Genomic DNA, 16,825 nt, shown 5'->3' with positions numbered 1-16,825 from the left:
GATGGTTGTGGGTCATCCTGCGCCGCTTCAGCCTCCGTTTCTCTACCCAGTGGCTGGAAATCCACAGTTGTCCAGTCGATTCCCATTAATGCTTGAAAAACAGCTTCATCATGGATCAGCAATGACGGGTCAATATCAGGAGCGTAAGTATGCTTACGGATTGGAGGGATCAGATTTTCTGATTCATGGATTGGTGCAGCTATTCGCTTGTTCTGACTGTCATATTGGGCTTGATAATGAGACAAGTCTGCTTCCTTAGCCAATTGACAAGCTAGCGGACGTACCTCCCGGTTTATTGCTCGCAGGTCCGCTTCACCAAATTCTGACCCGTCTTCCTTCAAGCTGGGATAGCCCTGAGCCGCTTCAATAGGATCAAAATCCGGCACCCAGGCTTTTGCCCGGATTAAGGCATTGATTGCACCGGTTCGAGCAGCAGATTTCTTCAGCTCTTCAACCCGGGCAGGAAGCACCGACAGTTTCATCAGAGTATCTTGAATCAAAGTGGGCGCCGGTTTTTTATGAGATGCAGTACAGATGATCCGCTGGGCACCAGTATACAATTGTTCAACCAATGTATATGCGGCTTTTAGTTTCTTCCGCACATCTGACCCCAAGTGACCAATGCGTGTCCCTGAAATACCATAAAGGGTTAATAAACCGGCGACTCTGTCAGAAGGCAGAGCCAATTCAGAAGGCAAACTGGCTTACCAAAGATAGCAGTAGTCATGGCATGCACGTGCCGCTTTATGCTGGTCAGTTCATCCGCCACTGGTTTTAGTGCAGCCTCGACATCCTCTGCACATTTGATCAAAGTGGACTTTTCAGTGGCCCAATCCGCCCGCTTCTTCTTGAAGCTCTCCTTAAGCTGTTCCATGGCGCTTAAAGCGCTGGCCAATTCCTCTTTTGCTTTGGAGGTTTCAGCCTGTTGGGTTTTCAGGTTTTCTTGGAGATCGGTGACTTGGTTTTCTTTCGTCTTCAGCTCCGCCTGCATGCATACAGATATATGCTTCAACAAATCGGTATAAGGATTCAAGTACCAATCACATAACAAGTTATGCACTTAGCACTTGGGGGCTAATGCATATTCGATCTTCATCTTTCAATTGCTTACAAAGTCCCAAGATCAATACAAGTATTCAACTTGGCACTTGGGGGCTAATGGCTATTTGCTCATATATATTCTGATGCGGCAATTTCAATTACTTAAAGTATCGGTTTAACTACGTTAAGTTGAACCGGCCCTTGGGGGCTACATCAGCGAATTTCAAAGCATCAAGATTTATATTGGTAAGTCTCGGTTTGAAAGAATATTACAAACCGGCCCTTGGGGGCTAGGAGAGTCAGCAAGAATGGAAGCATACAAGCAGGAAGGAGCATATGGAAGTTACCTCATATTTCTCTTTCATCATATTAACCAGACCGGCTTCATAGTCGTGACTGGTATACAACCGGTTCAGATAGCCGGAATGGATATCTTGGGCGTTCAGAGCAGCATAAGTCGTTAGATCAGCGTTCCACTTGCCTTTGCCAAAGGCAGCAAATTCTTCCTTGGCAGAATGTTTGGATAAAGTGACAGGATTGCTTGGCTCAGTATGGCCAGTGCCAGTAATGACAACCTCATCATCCTGGGTACCGCCGGTTTGCACTGGGGCTGTTGGCTTGTTAGTAGGTTTTGCTGGACCGGTGGAGCTTTCAATCCGGATGGAACCTGTGGGCTGATTGACAGGACCTGAGGCATCAGTAGGTCTCTCTTCACCAATAAGATCATCGTCTTGCTGCGGTGGATCGTTGGGTATATCCTCAGGAATAGCCGCTTCAAGATTGGGTGTCTTGCCTGGTTCAAGAACGACGTCTTCTTTGGACGCTTTGTCCAGGCGGGCCTTCTTGCTTGGCCTAGGTTTGGCCCTGAGAAGAATAACAAAATCAAATACAGCATATGTTCTAAGGCGATGTACTGCAAACATCACAATAAGTATAGCTTACCCAAGCACCGTTTTGAGCGGTAGGAGCTGAGTAGCCGATGACTCGCCAGAAGATGAGTGGGAAGTAACCTGGTAATCGGAGTCAGACGGATTAAGAGGTTGACGAAAGCAGCCCGCTTTAGGACAAGCACTGACAAGCAAATTAGAGACCTCTGAATGGCGTTTCCGAACCGGACTGTTCGGTAAACCGGCGGAGGTAACTACCTGGCCGCTGTGCCGGGTTGTGCGACGAGCTTCGTGTTGTTGGGTCTTCATAAGAAATTTAGGATCCAAATAAGCAAGAGGATGAGAGAATTTAACTTTCCGGTTTGCCTGACGAATTTTTTGTGAAGGCAAAGTTTCTGAATCGGAAGAGAGAATAATTACCTCTGCAACATCCGCATGGCTGGCTTCAGCATCATCGTGACAAATATCATCATCAATAAGACGCATGAAAAATAAACCAAGTGAGTCAAGCTCTACCTCAAAGTCCAGATTATCCACATCATCATCAGGGGCCGGATTAGAAGATGCAGTGGTTCTTTTCCTATGGGCAGTCTTCTTCACAGCTTTAGTCTTTTGCCGAGTTGCTCTTTCCGGTTTGCTGGTTTTTCTGGTTTCTCCTGCGGCAGTTTCTTGCTCCAAAACGGATCATTGCCCTGATTACACAGACACTGATATTAAACAAAGACCAGATATATCATTAACAGATTCAGCAAAAAGAAAAATCAAAGTCTTACAGCTGGCGGTTTGTTGGTGGCACAGAAGGGAAGCAGGCCGTTTCTAGCACAGACGTGTTCCGGTTCATTCAGCATCTTATTCACAGCCTCTGTGATTTCTTCATCGGTGAGTTGGATTTTGGAATGTCGCAGTGGGTCATCAACACCGCCAGTATGCTCGCACATCAAACCGGAGCGCTGACTAAGGGGCAGTACGCTCCATGATATCCAACAGCGAGCGAGATCAACCCCTGTTAAACCGTTGGCCATAAAGGCTCTGAGCTTTGACAGTTGAGGAGCATATTTGCTTCTCTCCTGTGCAGTCAATCTTTGTGGAAAAGGGTGTGTATTGCTGAGCCGCTCCGGACGAAAGCCAGGCAAGGGATTCTCATCAGCAGGGGAGGTGTCTTTGCAGTAGAACCATGTCTGATTCCATTCTTTGGGGTGGCTATCCAGTTTGGCGTGAGGGTATGTGACCTCTTTCCTTTTCTGAATCGCCACGCCACCCAACTCCGTATTGGAGCCGTCAGTAAACTCAGTACGGCGGTTTAGATGAAAAAGGTCTCTGAACAATTCCACTGTGGGCTCCTCTTGAAAGAACGCTTCACAGAGCACTTGGAAGTGACACATATTTGTAACAGAGTTGGGGCCAGTATCTTGTGGATGGAGCTGGAAATCGGCTAAAACATCCCGGTAAAATTTAGAACCGGGCGACTTAAAGCCCCGGGTTAAGTGATCTACGAAAACAACAACCTCTCCTTCTCGAGGTGTGGGAGGGCATTCTTTGCCAGGAGCCCTCCAATGGATGGTATCTTTGCTGCCTAAAGCGCCAATCAGGACTAAATCATCCAGTTGAGCCTCTGTGACGCGAGAAGGAACCCAATTGCACTCATACACTTGCTTGGCCATGATGGAATCTACAAGGTAGAAGATCCCGGTTCAAAAATGCATTTAATCAAGATACATTGGTATGGGCACTATTAAACCGGAGACAGAACTATCTGAACCGGAGTTTTATGAAGCAACAAGCATCTGGCGGTTCAATAAGGGGACTAATGGCATATACCGGTTTGGAAAAATTTTCTATAAGGTTAAACCGCCTGATCTAAGCATTGCGGATGGACAAGTACGCAGAAACAGGTTTCACAAGATTTCCTTATAGCATTGGATCTGAAGCAAGTTCAGAAAAGAGATAAATACTTAGAGGTTCAAAGGAGCAGTACCGAACCAATGAGCAAAACGTTCATATAGATCTATGGTTTGAGATGCATAAGTGAAGGCGAAGGTCAAACAACTATCATTGCACAGAGTAAAGATTTGCGGATTCATCTAAAGATCTATCGTATGAGCAAGAGGCAGACGATGAACACTGAAGAACTGTGAAATCCTAGGTCAGATCTGCGGGGGAAAGGATAGAAGATTTACCGGAGCTGAGGAAGATGCGGAAGGTTGCCGCGATGCTCTGGTGCGCTCAGGTTGATGCAGCGGCCAAGGATGAGGCAGAGGTCGACGGCGGCGGCGGAGCTCCAAGGCTGGCGACGCGAGGAAGACGAAGAAGGCACGGAAGGAGAAAAGAAATGACCCTTCGGTCCTATTTATAAGGCGAAAAAACATGAGTCAGGCGCGACAATCAAGGGGCCACAAAATGGAGTTGTCGCCTCGATTTCTGCCGATCTATTAAACAAAGAAGCATAATGGATAGCTTCGTTATGACAGGTGACGTCACTCCGGTTTACAGCAATCAGAGAAGATGACATCATGGCGGTTTACCAATTTATAAGAAGATGTTGAAGATGAAGCTTTTATTAAAGGATTGACATGAACCCGTTCAAATCAATCTGGGGCCTAATGTTGGGGATATTACTACTGGGCATAAACCGGCCTATCTGGGCCGGGTTAACTTCGTCAGTAATTAAATATGTTAAAGCCCAAGAAGACAGAGGAGGGCTCAAGGCCCATGGTCGGTTCAAGGCCTGTAGCCATAAACCGGCGTTAGTAGTTAACTTGTATTGTAAGTTAGGAATAAGTAGAGACCAAACCGGACACATCTATGAGCCGGTATTGGGACTCCGTAAAGCCGACAGGAGTCACCCGTGTATATAAGGGGACGACCCGGCGGCGGTTCAAGGACAACAGACAACAACTCAAGACATAGGCGAAGCTTGTTTGCTCCCTAGTCATCGAAACCCCATCAATTCCATCACAACTAGACGTAGGCTTTTACCTTCATTGAAGGGGCCGAACTAGTATAAACTCTCTTGCGTCCCTGTGTCTGCTTTAACCCCTTCAAGCTAACCCGTCGCGATGGCTCCACGACTAAGTCCTTTCTCTAGGACATCTGCCGTGACAAAACCACGACACATACCAAGGGAAGTCCAAACAAGACGAAACTTTTTGATAATTTTTTTAGACAAGAAGACACCCTGTAAGGTTCGGGAGGAGGCCAGAATACGTAAGAGGGAGCGACAAGGTAGGGGGCGCGCCTGGCACCCCTTTTGCTTTGATTGACCTAATTCAAACACTATGAAGTCCCATATATCCAAAAACCCCCAGGGGAGGTCCCAAAACAATTCTTCCGCTGTTGCAAGCCTCTGTTCTTCCGCTATCCCATCTGAAGGCCTTATCAGGTACTCTATTAGGGGGAATTCATCATGGAGGCCATCTTCATCAACCTTACTGCCTCCATGATGATGTGTAATAACAGGACCTACGGGTCCATAGCAGTAGCTAGATGGATGTCCCTCCCTCTCTCTCTCGCTCTCTCTCTCTCCCTCTCTCTCTCTTGATATTCAATACAATGATCCCATCTAAGATGAATGTGATGTTTAACTTTTGCAGTGTGTTTGTTGTGATCCTATGAACTATGGGTTTATGATCAAATTATTCATTGAAAGTATTTGAACCTTTTCTGAGATTTATCTATGTGTGATTTTATAGTCTTGTATTTCTACCCGATCAATCTCTTATGGCCAATTAGATTGATTTATTTTAGTGGGAGAGGTGTTTGGCAGTGGGTTCAAATCTTGCGGTGTCCTTACTCTGTGGTAAGAGGAGTTGCAAGGCACATATTTGTATTATTGCTACTAAGGGTAAAACGATGGGGTTCGAACATATTATTTGGTATTACTTTGTCTATATTATGTCATCTTGCTTCAAGCATCACTCTGTTTTTTATGGACTTAATACTTTGAGATGCATGTTCGCTAGTGGTCTTGGGGTGGAGTAATAGTAGTAGATGCAGATGGATGTGAGTCTACTTATATTGGACGTAATGCCTATATATTGATCATGCCATGAAGAATCATCATAACTATGCGCTATTATGTGAATAGCCCAACAATAATTTGTTTACCCACCGTTGCTATGCTCATCAGAGAGATGCCTCTAGTGAACGCTATGGCCCCCGGGTCCATTCACTTCACTAAAACCCTAAAAATACTTGCTACAATTTATTTACTTTTTATGCTATCTATCTACCACTATCAGATTTAATCCTTGCAGTTAACGAGTACAAGTGGATTGACAACCCTCTTGCCCGCGTTGGGTGCAAGTGTTTGCTTTGTGTTTGTGCAGGTACCGCTTATCTTGTTTGTGTGGTGTCTCCTACTGGTTCGCTAACCTTGGTTCTTAACCGAGGAAAATACTATTTGCTACTATACTACATCACCCTCCTCTTTAGGGAAATCCCAACACCAATCACAAGTAGCAGCGCCGCATCGCCTTCCCCCCAGCCACATTGACGCTTTGGCGTCTCAAGGAGGCCATTCCTATATCATCTAGCTGCTGGCGAGCCATCAGACTGTTTGCTCCATGTTGCACACAAGGTGTTCGACGGAATTCCTACAAGGTAAAATAATGTTGTGCTTTTCTTTGCATATGTAGTTATACACCGAAGATTGAGCTTAATAGTGAGTTTCGAGTGTACAAGAGTTGATGTGACTCCAACTTTTCCGATGATACCTCGTTGGAGAGGAGTATGAAGAGGAGGAGGGAGATATTGCATTGATCTTGACAATGCACAAGAACAAGAGCCCGAAGCATGGCAGTTCCGTCTTTAGCCGCGAGTTTTTATGGACAGAATGGAAGAGGCGCATGGCCGATTGATGCACAACTACTTTGGGCAGAATACTCGTTCCAGTGAGGTACTTTGAATGATCAAGTCTTTCGAGAGGTCCCGCGGGCAAGATTTGAATTACACCGTGCGGTCAATTAGAAGGCAAGACCAAATTGAACGCTTTTTGGAGGTATACCATCACATTATAGATGCAGATACACGTGATGATCTTCAAAAAGATCTCATGGAGAAGTGGTGGACATGATATGGGAATTATCAGTCCTAGTTGTATCTCTATGTTTGTTATATTTGTGTGATGAACTTTGTTGTATTGTGTGCTGAAAAAGACTTTGTTATTATGTTTCATGAACAATTTGTGTTGCATTTGATGTTGTGGGTTTGAATGATAAACTATGTAGTAATTTGATGGTGTGGATTGATAGAATTATTATTATGTATGTTTTGGCATATTTAAGTCATGTTTGATATTATTTGTATGCAATATGCATGTTATTTGAGATGGAAAGTGCAGATGCCGCTGTCGTGGCAGCTGTTGGAGATGACCCATATTTATGCAAAAAAAATATTTTTCGTGCCAGTTTTTTTCTCAAACCTTTTTGGGTGCCTATGGAGGTGCTCTAATGCTGAACATAAGGTTTTGTAAGTGCCTTAACATAAGTTTTTACATGCACTGCATACTATAGCTAGTATATCTTGATTCCATAATTCTTAATTTCTCAAATTGCCACATAACACAAACACATAAACTGTTTCATGTTCATTCTGCGCCTCCCATTTCCACAACGATCTTGCCAGTGGCATGCCCCTCCATGCTCTTAGCCCAGGCCTCCTGCGCTCTGCTCAGCGGGTGCCGCGAGTCCACCGTCGTCCTGAGCTTCCCCTGCCTAGCCAAGCCCACCAGCCACTCCATCTCCTCCCGCTTGGGCGCCAGCATCAGTGGCGCCAGCCTCTTCTTGGCGAAGGTCGCCTTCTGCAGGATCGACGTGAGCGCGGCGCCGACCCCCGGCGTGACGTCCGCCGCCGTGCCGCCCTCGTCGGCCAGCACCGCCTTGAGCGCCGGCCACGGCACCCCCGCCGCGCAGTTCGCCACCGCGTCGTACCTCCTGCCCGACGGGCTCCGCAGGGCCGCGCCCTCGGGCGTCCCGTAGTCCAGCACCTCGTCGGCGCCCAGGCCCCGGACAAAGTCCACGTTGCGCGCGCCGCAGGTGGCCGTGACGTGGAGGCCTGCGAGCTTCGCGAGCTGCACGGCGTAGTGGCCCACGCCGCCCGAGGCCGCGGTCACCAGCACGTTCTTCGGGCCGGTGGTGCCGGAGGTCCCGTCGAAGCTGACCCCGGCGAGCTTGAGCAGCTGCAGCGCGGAGCCTCCGGCGGCCGGCAGGCAGGCGCCTTCGACGGCGGACACCTCCGGCGGCCTCGCCACCGTGAGCGACGCCGGCGCCACCGCGTACTCGGCGAGCCCGCCGCCGCTCTGCATAGTACAGGCAACGGGTCTCGAGCGTGTCAGAAGCAGAACATTAAGATTTTGACTGTTGGGTAGTACAGACGGAATGGTAGCGTGGCACCATGGCGGTGAATGCGTTGTCTTTGCTTACCGGGAAGCTGATGGAGATGACCTTGTCTCCCGGCTTGAAGTTGGTCACGCCGCTGCCCAGCTCCACCACCTCGCCGGCCAGATCGCCCACTGCATGTTTCGCCATGGCAAGAATTCTTGCATGAGCATTGAGCATCCAGTATACATGTGGAATTTGATGCAGTGCCCATGTAAAAGGGTCCATCAGTCTGCATCAGCCTGTTTTAGTCTGCATTCAAGTCATTTTCCCTTCTCAAACTGTCTACGTTCAAGTAGTTTTATCTAGAATCGGGAGCAACTGCTTGAATTGGTACGGATTTTAGAAGCTTGTTTCGTTTCTGATTCAGCAGCAGAGAACTAACAGTGGAATCAAAAAAGTTCACTCCTCAAGAAAAAGAAAAAATTCAGTAGGAAGCAGAGCATGGTAGTTGTGACAGGGAGACGGGATCATAATCACTAGCCAAACGATATCGAGGGGGTTTAATCAGCCTTCAAGCCGGTAGGTATCCTGCGACTTTCATCTCTGTTTGGGGATTATTGCCGCAACCAAGTCTGAATTGGGCAGCCATGTCTCGGTCTGAAGCTAGTTACCTGGCGTGAAGGGGAACTTGCCGGGGAGGAAGGGGCGGAGCATGCCCTTCTGGATCTTCCAGTCGATGGGGTTGATGCTGGCCGCCTCCATCTTCAGCAGCACCTCGCCCTTCTTCGGCGACGGCACCGGCACCTCCACATGCTGTCCATGAAATTCACCATGGTGTTATTAGTCGGCCAGTTCCATCAGTGAACAAACACATCGAAGAAGAAGAAGACGAGATGATTTTCAGCTCAGTTGTGCACACAGAGAGATCGTACCTTGAGGCCTTCAGCTCCACCGCCATACTTGTCGTACTGCACGGCTCTCATCGTCCTCGGGGTCGCCATGGCAGCGCCGTGTCCCCGCGTGCGAGAGAGAGAGAGAGGAGAAAGAGAGAAGGACGAGGGTACTGCTGGTGGGCGGTGTGGTGTGTAATGCGCTGATGCTGATATGGTTGGCCCTTGTGGACGGGACGTGTCCGTACTCGCTGTAGCCTGCTGAACCATCACCAACAACAACGTGTCCAACGTGTCCGGATGCCGCAGAGTGTGCCGTAGTGGTGACGCTGCCCATGTTTCGCCAGGGCTTTTCTTTTCCTTTTGCTGTTTCCCCCCTGCCTGTCTGCAGGCTTGACGCTTCAGCATCTGTTGGTCTATAGATCTTTTTTTGTAGGAACTCTAAAATATAGAATATTATTGAAAAATATATTCTCTGAAATCTCTTTGGTTTATATATAGGAATATATTTATATTTCTATGTATAGTGTAAAAATATGGTCTTACATTTCGGACGAAGCGAGTAGGATAGAAACAAAATTTTCACATTTCTAAAGGAAAAAAGACATTAGCCTAGACCCAATAAAAATGTTCTTAAACTATGAATCAAATGTCACATCTTTTCTTATAAAAACTAAGATACATGTAATCTCACTTTCTATAATTTTTCATGGTATTCCTACCCGTCCTGAGAGAGGAGTTCCAGTGGTGGAACAAACCCGTACCTCGCGTGGCACGGTGGCTATAAAGGGGCCTCGCCATGCAGCGTTTTTCTACTCCCCCAATGGATTTTCGCAAAAACTGCGCGAAGCAACATGGCCTTCGTCGTAAGGGGCTATGCCAAATCACACTATTATGAATTGTTTGGGATGTTTAGCCATTTAGTTTGCACCCTTTTGAATGTGTGGTAATTGTGATTTATTAGGGTGATCTTTCATATTAAAAATATCAAGAAGTTAGTGTTTGCTATCTCTTGAGCACTGCGTTGGTTTTTCCCGAAGAGGAAGGGATGATGCAACAAAGTAGCGTAAGTATTTCCCTCAGTTTTTAAGAACCAAGGTATCAATCCAGTAGGAGGCTCCGCGCCAATCCCTCGTACCTGCACAAAACAAATAAATCCTCGCAACCAACGCGATAAGGGGTTGTCAATCCCTACACGGCCACTTACGAGAGTGAGATCTGATAGATATGATAAGATAATTCTTTTGGTATTTTTGTGATAAAGATGCAAAGCAAAATAAAAGCAAAGGAAATAACTAAGTATTGGGAGATTAATATGATGAAGATAGATCCGGGGGCCATAGGTTTCACTAGTGGCTTCTCTCGAGAGCATAAGTATTCTATGATGGGTGAACAAATTACTGTTGAGCAATTGACAGAATTGAGCATAGTTATGAGAATATCTAGGTATGATCATGTATATAGGCATCACGTCCGAGACAAGTAGACCGACTCCTGCCTGCATCTACTACTATTACTCCACTCATCGACCGCTATCCAGCATGCATCTAGAGTATTAAGTTAATGAAAACAGAGTAACGTCTTAAGCAAGATGACATGATATAGAGGGATAAACTCATGCAATATGATGAAAACCCTATCTTGTTATCTTCGATGGCAACAATACAATACGTGCCTTGCTGCCCCTACTGTCACTGGGAAAGGACACCGCAAGATTGAACCCAAAGCTGAGCACTTCTCCCATTGCAAGAAAGATCAATCTAGTAGGCCAAACCAAACTGATAATTCAAAGAGACTTGCAAAGATAACCAATCATACATAAAAGAATTCAGAGAAGATTCAAATATTGTTCATAGATAGACTTGATCATAAACCCACAATTCATCGGTCTCAACAAACACACCGTAAAAAGAAGATTACATCGAATAGTTCTCCACAAGAGAGGGGGAGAACATTGTATTGAGATCCAAAAAGAGAGAAGAAACCATCTAGCTACTAACTATGGACCCGTAGGTCTGAGGTAAACTACTCACACTTCATTGGAGGGGCTATGGTGTTGATGTAGAAGCCCTCCGTGATCGATGCCCCCTCCGGCGGAGCTCCGAAACAGGCCCCAAGATGAGATCTCGTGGATACAGAAAGTTGCGGCGGTGGAATTAGGGTTTTGGCTCCGTATCTGATCGTTTGGGGGTACGTAGGTATATATAGGAGGAAGGAGTATGTCGGTGGAGCAATAGGGGGCCCACGAGGGTGGAGGCCCCCCTACCTCGTGGCCTCCTATTTTGTGTCTTGACGTAGGGTCCAAGTCTCCTGGGTCTTGTTCGTTGAGAAAATCATGTTCCCGAAGGTTTCAATCCGTTTGGACTCCGTTTGATATTCCTTTTCTTCGAAACCTTAAAACAGGCAAAAAACAACAATTCTGGGCTGGGCCTCCGGTTAATAGGTTAGTCCCCAAAATAATATAAAAGTGAATAATAAAGCCCAATAATATCCAAAACAGTAGATAATATAGCATGGAGCAATCAAAAATTATAGATACGTTGGAGACGTATCAAGCATCCCCAAGCTTAATTCCTGCTCGTCCTCGACTAGGTAAATGATAAAAACAGAATTTTTGATGCAGAGTGCTACTTGGCATAATTTTAGTGTAATTCTTCTTAATTGTGGTATGAATATTCAGATCCGAAAGATTCAAGATAAAAGTTTAATATTGACATAAAAATAATAATACTTCAAGCATATTAACAAAGCAATCATGTCTTCTCAAAATAACATGGCCAAAGAAAGTTATCCCTACAAAATCATATAGTCTGGCTATGCTCCATCTTCACCACACAAAATATTTAAATCATGCAGAACCCCGATGACAAGCCAAGCAATTGTTTCATACTTTTGGTGTTCTCAAACTTTTTCAATCTTCACGCAATACATGAGCGTGAGTCATGGATATAGCACTATAAGTGGAATAGAATGGTGGTTGTGGAGAAGACAAAAAGGGAGAAGATAGTCTCACATCAACTAGGTGTATCAATGGGCTATGGAAATGCCCATCAATAGATATCAATGTGAGTGAGTAGGGATTGCCATGCAATGGATGCACTAGAGCTATAAGTATATGAAAGCTCAACAAAAGAAACTAAGTGGGTGTGCATCCAACTTGCTTGCTCATGAAGACCTAGGGCATTTTGAGGAAGCCCATCATTGGAATATACAAGCCAAGTTCTATAATGAAAAATTCCCACTAGTATATGAAAGTGATAACATAGGAGACTCTCTATCATGAATATCATGGTGCTACTTTGAAGCACAAGTGTGGTAAAAGGATAATAACATTGTCCCTTCTCTCTTTTTCTCTCATTTTTATTTTATTTTATTTGGGCATTTTCTCCTCTTTTTTAATGGCCTCTTTTCTTTCTCTTCCTTTTTTTTTATTTTTCGTCCGGAGTCTCATCCCAACTTGTAGGGGAATCATAGTCTCCATCATCCTTTCCTCACTGGGACAATGCTCTAATAATGATGATCATCACACTTTTATTTTTCTTACAACTCAACAATTACAACTCGTTACTTAGAACAAAATATGACTCTATATGAATGCCTCCGGCGGTGTACCGGGATATGCAATGAATCAAGAGTGACACGTATGAAAGAATTATGAATGGTGGCTTTGCCACAAATACGATGTCAACTATATGATCATGCTAAGCAATATGACAATGATGGAGTATGTTATAATAAACGGAATGGTGGAAAGTTGCATGGCAATATATCTCGGAATGGCTATGGAAATGCCATAATAGGTAGGTATGGTGGCTGTTTTGAGGAAGGTATATGGTGGGTGTATGATACCGGCGAAAGGTGTGCGGTATTAGAGAGGCTAGCAAAGGTGGAAGGGTGAGAAAAGTGTGTATAATCCATGGACTCACCATTAGTCATAAAGAACTCATATACTTATTGCAAAAATCTACAAGTTATCAAAGCAAAGTATTACGCGCATGCTCCTAGGGGGATAGATTGGTAGGAAAAGACCATCGCTCGTCCCCGACCGCCACTCATAAGGAAGACAATCAAAAAATAAATCATGCTCCGACTTCATCACATAATGGTTCACCATACGTGCATGCTACGGGAATCACAAACTTTAACACAAGTATTTCTCAAATTCACAACTACTCAACTAGTATAACTCTAATATCACCATCTTCATATCTCAAAACAATTATCAAGCATCAAACTTCTCATAGCATTCAACACACTCATAAGGAAGTTATTTTACTATTCTTGAATTCCAAGCATATTAGGATTATTTAAGCAAATTACCATGATATTTAAGACTCTTAAAATAATCTAAGTGAAGCATAAGAGACCAATAGTTTCTATAAAACAAATCCACCACCGTGCTCTAAAAGATATAAGTGAAGTACTAGAGCAAAACTATATAACTCAAATGATATAAGTGAAGCACATAGAGTATTCTAACAAATTCCAAATCATGTATGGCTCTCTCAAAAGGTGTGTACAGCAAGGATGATTGTGGTAAACTAAAAAGTAAAGACTCAAATCATACAAGGCGCTCCAAGCAAAACACATATCATGTGGCGAATAAAAATATAGCTCCAAGTAAAGTTACCGATAGAAGTAGACGAAAGAGGGGATGCCTTCCGGGGCATCCCAAGCTTTGGCTTTTAGGTGTCCTTAGATTATATTGGGGGTGCCATGGGCATCCCCAAGCTTAGGCTCTTGCCACTCCTTGTTCCATAATCCATCAAATCTTTATCCAAAACTTGAAAACTTCACAACACAAAACTCAAAGTAGAAAATCTCCTGAGCTCTGTTAGCGAAAGAAAACAAAAGACCACTTCAAGGTACTGTAATGAACTCATTATTTATTTATATTGGTGTTAAACCTACTGTATTCCAACTTCTCTATGGTTTATAAACTATTTTACTAGCCATAGATTCATCAAAATAAGCAAACAACACACGAAAAACAGAATCTGTCAAAAACAGAACAGTCTGTAGTAATCTGTAGCTAGCGCAAGATCTGGAACCCCAAAAATTCTAAAATAAATTGCTGGACGTGAGGAATTTATCTATTAATCATCTGAAAAATTAATTAACTAAATAGCACTTTCCAAATAAAACTGACAGCAGTTCTCGTGAGCGCTAAAGTTTCTGTTTTTTACAGCAGGTGTAACAAGACTTTCCCCAAGTCTTCCTAACGGTTCTACTTGGCACAAACACTAATTAAACACAAAAAACACAACCAAAACAGAGGCTAGATAATTTATTTATTGAATAACAGCAAGGAAAAATATTGGGTTGTCTCCCAACAAGCGCTTTTCTTTAAAGCCTTATAGCTAGGCATAATATTTCAATGATGCTCACATGAAAGACAAGAATTGAAGCACAAATAGAGCATCATAAAACACGTGAAAAACACATCTAAGTCTAATATACTTCCTATGCATAGGCATCTTATAAGCAAACAAATTATCAAGGCAAGCAAAAACTAGCATATGCAAGGAGGCGGAAAGAAACAATAGCAATCTCAACATAACGAAAGGTAATTTAGTAACATGAAAATTTCTACCACCATATTTTCCTCTCTCGCAATAATTATATGTAGGATCATAAGCAAATTCAACAATATAGCTATCACATAAAATATTCTCAACATGATCCACATGCATGCAAAGTTGGCACTTTTCCGAAATAGTGGGATTAACATTAACTAAAGTCATGACCTTTCCAAACGCACTTTTATCAAAAACTTCATAAGATTGAACATTCTCCAAATATGTGGGATCTAAAGTTGAAATTCTTGCAAACCCACTTTCAATATTATTGCAAACATTATAATCAATCTCATATTCATCATGGGGCTTTAATAAATTTTCAAGATCAAAAGAAAAATCACCCCAATCATGATCATTGCAACAAGTAGAGGACATAGCAAAACTAGCATCCTCAAGCTTAGGGTTTTGCATATTATTAGCACAATTGACATTAATAGAATTTATAATAACATCATTGCAATCATGCTTTTTATTCAAAGATCTATCGTGAATCACTTCATAAAATACTTCATCACAATTTTCAGATTCACGAATTTCAAGCAAAACTTCATAAAGATAATCTAGTGCACAAAACTCAGTAGCAATTGGTTCAACATAATTGGATCTCTTAAAGAGATTAGCAAGCGGATGAGGATCCATAGATCTTAGGTTCTCTGTTTAGTAATAAATAAACAACTATTCCAACCAAATGAGCAAACGTGCCAAGTAAGACATAAAAGCAAACAAAAAGACGAACAAAAGAAGGGTGAATAAAATGGCAAGGGTGAAGTGGGGGAGAGGAAAACGAGAGGCAAATGGCAAATAATGTAATGCGGGAGATAAGGGTATGTGATGGGTACTTGGTATATTGACTTTTGCGTAGACCTTCCCGGCAACGACACCAGAAATCCTTCTTGCTACCTCTTGAGCACTGGTTGGTTTTCCCCGAAGAGGAAGGGATGATGCAGCAAAGTAGCGTAAGTATTTCCCTCAGTTTTTGAGAACCAAGGTATCAATCCAGTAGGAGGCTACGCGCCAGTCCCTCGTACCTGCACAAAACAAATAAATCCTCACAACCAACGCGATAAGGGGTTATCAATCCCTACACGGCCACTTACGAGAGTGAGATCTGATAGATATGATAAGATAATATTTTTGGTATTTTTGAGATAAAGATGCAAAGCAAAATAAAAGAAAAGTTAAAGCAAAGGAAATAACTAAGTATTGGGAGATTAATATGACGAAGATAAACCCGGGGGCCATAGGTTTCACTAGTGGCTTCTCTCGAGAGCATAAGTATTCTACGGTGGGTGAACAAATTACTGTTGAGCAATTGACAGAATTGAGCATAGTTATGAGAATATCTAGGTATGATCATGTATATAGGCATCACGTCTGAGACAAGTAGACCGACTCCTGCCTGCATCTACTACTATTACTCCACTCATCGACCGCTATTCAGCATGCATCTAGAGTATTAAGTTAATGAAAACAGAGTAACACCTTAAGCAAGATGACATGATGTAGAGGGATAAACTCATGCAATATGATGAAAACCCCATCTTGTTATCCTCAATGGCAACAATACAATACGTGCCTTGCTGCCCCTACTGTCACTGGGAATGGACACCGCAAGATTGAACCCAAAGCTAAGCACTTCTCCCATTGCAAGAAAGATCATTCTAGTAGGCCAAACCAAACTGATAATTCGAAGAGACTTGCAAAGATAACCAATCATACATAAAAGAATTCAGAGAAGATTCAAATAATGTTCATAGATAGACTTGATCATAAACCCACAATTCATCGGTCTCAACAAACACACCGCAAAAAGAAGATTACATCGAATAGTTCTCCACAAGAGAGGGGAGAACATTGTATTGAGATCCAAAAAGAGAGAAGAAGGCATCTAGCTACTAACTATGGACCCTTAGGTCTGAGGTAAACTACTCACACTTCATCGGAGGGGCTATGGTGTTGATGTAAAAGCCCTCCGTGATCGATGCCCCCTCCGGCAGAGCTCCGGAACAGGCCTCGAGATGGGATCTCGTGGATACAGAAAGTTGCGGCGGTGGAATTAGGATTTTGGCTCCGTATCTGATCGTTTGGGGGTACGTAGGTATATATAGGAG

General features: G+C 43.7%; 1 protein-coding gene across 1 annotated transcript; it reads right to left on the bottom strand.

The window, feature by feature from the left end:
* Positions 1–7,373: 7,373 nt before the first annotated feature.
* LOC125509913 (chloroplast envelope quinone oxidoreductase homolog) lies at positions 7,374–9,382 on the bottom strand. The gene is made up of 4 exons (XM_048674948.1): positions 9,178–9,382; positions 8,917–9,058; positions 8,348–8,436; positions 7,374–8,223 (listed from the first exon to the last, which is right to left on the bottom strand). The coding sequence occupies exons 1-4, from the start codon at positions 9,244–9,246 to the stop codon at positions 7,513–7,515; spliced, it is 1,011 nt and encodes a 336-aa protein (XP_048530905.1). The 5' UTR covers positions 9,247–9,382; the 3' UTR covers positions 7,374–7,512.
* Positions 9,383–16,825: the final 7,443 nt, after the last annotated feature.

Source organism: Triticum urartu, chromosome 5A (assembly GCF_056163025.1).
Source record: "Triticum urartu cultivar PI428250 chromosome 5A, HENAU_Tu73, whole genome shotgun sequence".
Taxonomy (NCBI): Eukaryota; Viridiplantae; Streptophyta; class Magnoliopsida; order Poales; family Poaceae; genus Triticum; species Triticum urartu.
The sequence above is the reverse complement of the archived record's forward strand: the minus strand, read 5'-3'. Positions and strand labels throughout refer to the sequence as shown.